The 1,109-nt window shown below is 53.6% G+C and overlaps 1 protein-coding gene across 1 annotated transcript in view; it reads left to right on the plus strand.

Annotated features, from left to right (window-relative positions):
* The first annotated feature begins 106 nt into the window (after window positions 1-106).
* Window positions 107-1,109, plus strand: part of MFSD7 (major facilitator superfamily domain containing 7) — an 8,316-nt gene continuing 7,313 nt past the window's right edge. Inside the window, exon 1 of the mRNA XM_006771452.2 lies at window positions 107-146. Coding sequence (XP_006771515.1) covers window positions 107-146 — 40 coding nt within the window. The remainder of the gene's footprint in view (window positions 147-1,109) is intronic.

Here is a 1,109-nt window from a genome sequence, read left to right on the forward strand (position 1 = left end):
CGGTCGTAACGGTGCGTGCTGAGTTTGTTTTAAACAAGCCATGAGATGTAATTGGAAAAGCAAGATGTAGGTGTTTCCCATGTGAAAACCACTAACGGACCTCAGGATGTGCCGGACCACAGGTGTGCACGCGGACCTGGGCTCAGGTGAGGCTGCTGTGAGTGGCGTTGGACCAGGATGCGAAATGTGAACAACTTAGGCGCTTATGTGGAAGCCACTCCTCCAGGACTTAAATAAAAACAGCTTCACTAAAAGTAGAAAAGGTTATTGTCTCCAAATGAATGACCTTTCCACATTCTGTGAGTTTTACAGGTTTTATTTGGCACAGTGGCTGTAACATTTTACAATCTTTTAAAATCTTTCAAAATATATTTTTATTGATTTCAGAGAGGCAGGGAGAGGGAGGTATAGAAACACCAATGATGAGAGAGAATCCCCCTCCCGCACGCCCACACAAGGGATTGAACCCACAACCTGGGCATGTGCCCTGACCGGGAATCGAACGGTGACCTCCGTGACCTCCTGGCTCATAGGTCAGTGCTCAACCACTGAGCATACCAGTCAGGCTGGGCACGTTTTACAATCCTATCGCAACACGTGAGTGACCCACTTACCCATGACCTTGCCACTTGATGTCACCGTTTTTATTTGAGCCAGTCTGAAGGGCGTGTGGTGTCTTATCGTGGATTCTTACCCTGGATTTAATTTGCATTTTCCTAAAGGCGAATGATGTCAGCCAGGCCTCCCTAGTGCCATCTGCACGTCCTCTTCGGGGCGCGTCTCTGCAGGTCTTCTGCCCATTTTCTAATTGGACTCTTTTCCTGTTTTTACTGTTGAGTTTTCCCGGCCTGGGAGGGGGCCCAGCATCTGAGCAAGGGGGTCCCGGGGGTGAGCCCGCAGCCTCTGAACACAGGTGCAGCCCGGGGGAGCGCAGGAAGTTCCCTGGGGCCGTGGGGAGCCTGCGCTGAGACCAGGGACACCCCTCCTCTGCCTTCCAGCCCGCAGGCCTCTCGGACAAACAGAAACCACAGGCCCCGCGGCCCAGCTGTCTCCCCGCTGAGCTGCAGACAATGGCCCGCGGGGCGGCTGGGCTGGCAGGGCTCAGCGCC

The sequence above is a fragment of the Myotis davidii genome, unplaced genomic scaffold, assembly GCF_000327345.1.
Source record: "Myotis davidii unplaced genomic scaffold, ASM32734v1 scaffold665, whole genome shotgun sequence".
Classification (NCBI taxonomy): domain Eukaryota; kingdom Metazoa; phylum Chordata; class Mammalia; order Chiroptera; family Vespertilionidae; genus Myotis; species Myotis davidii.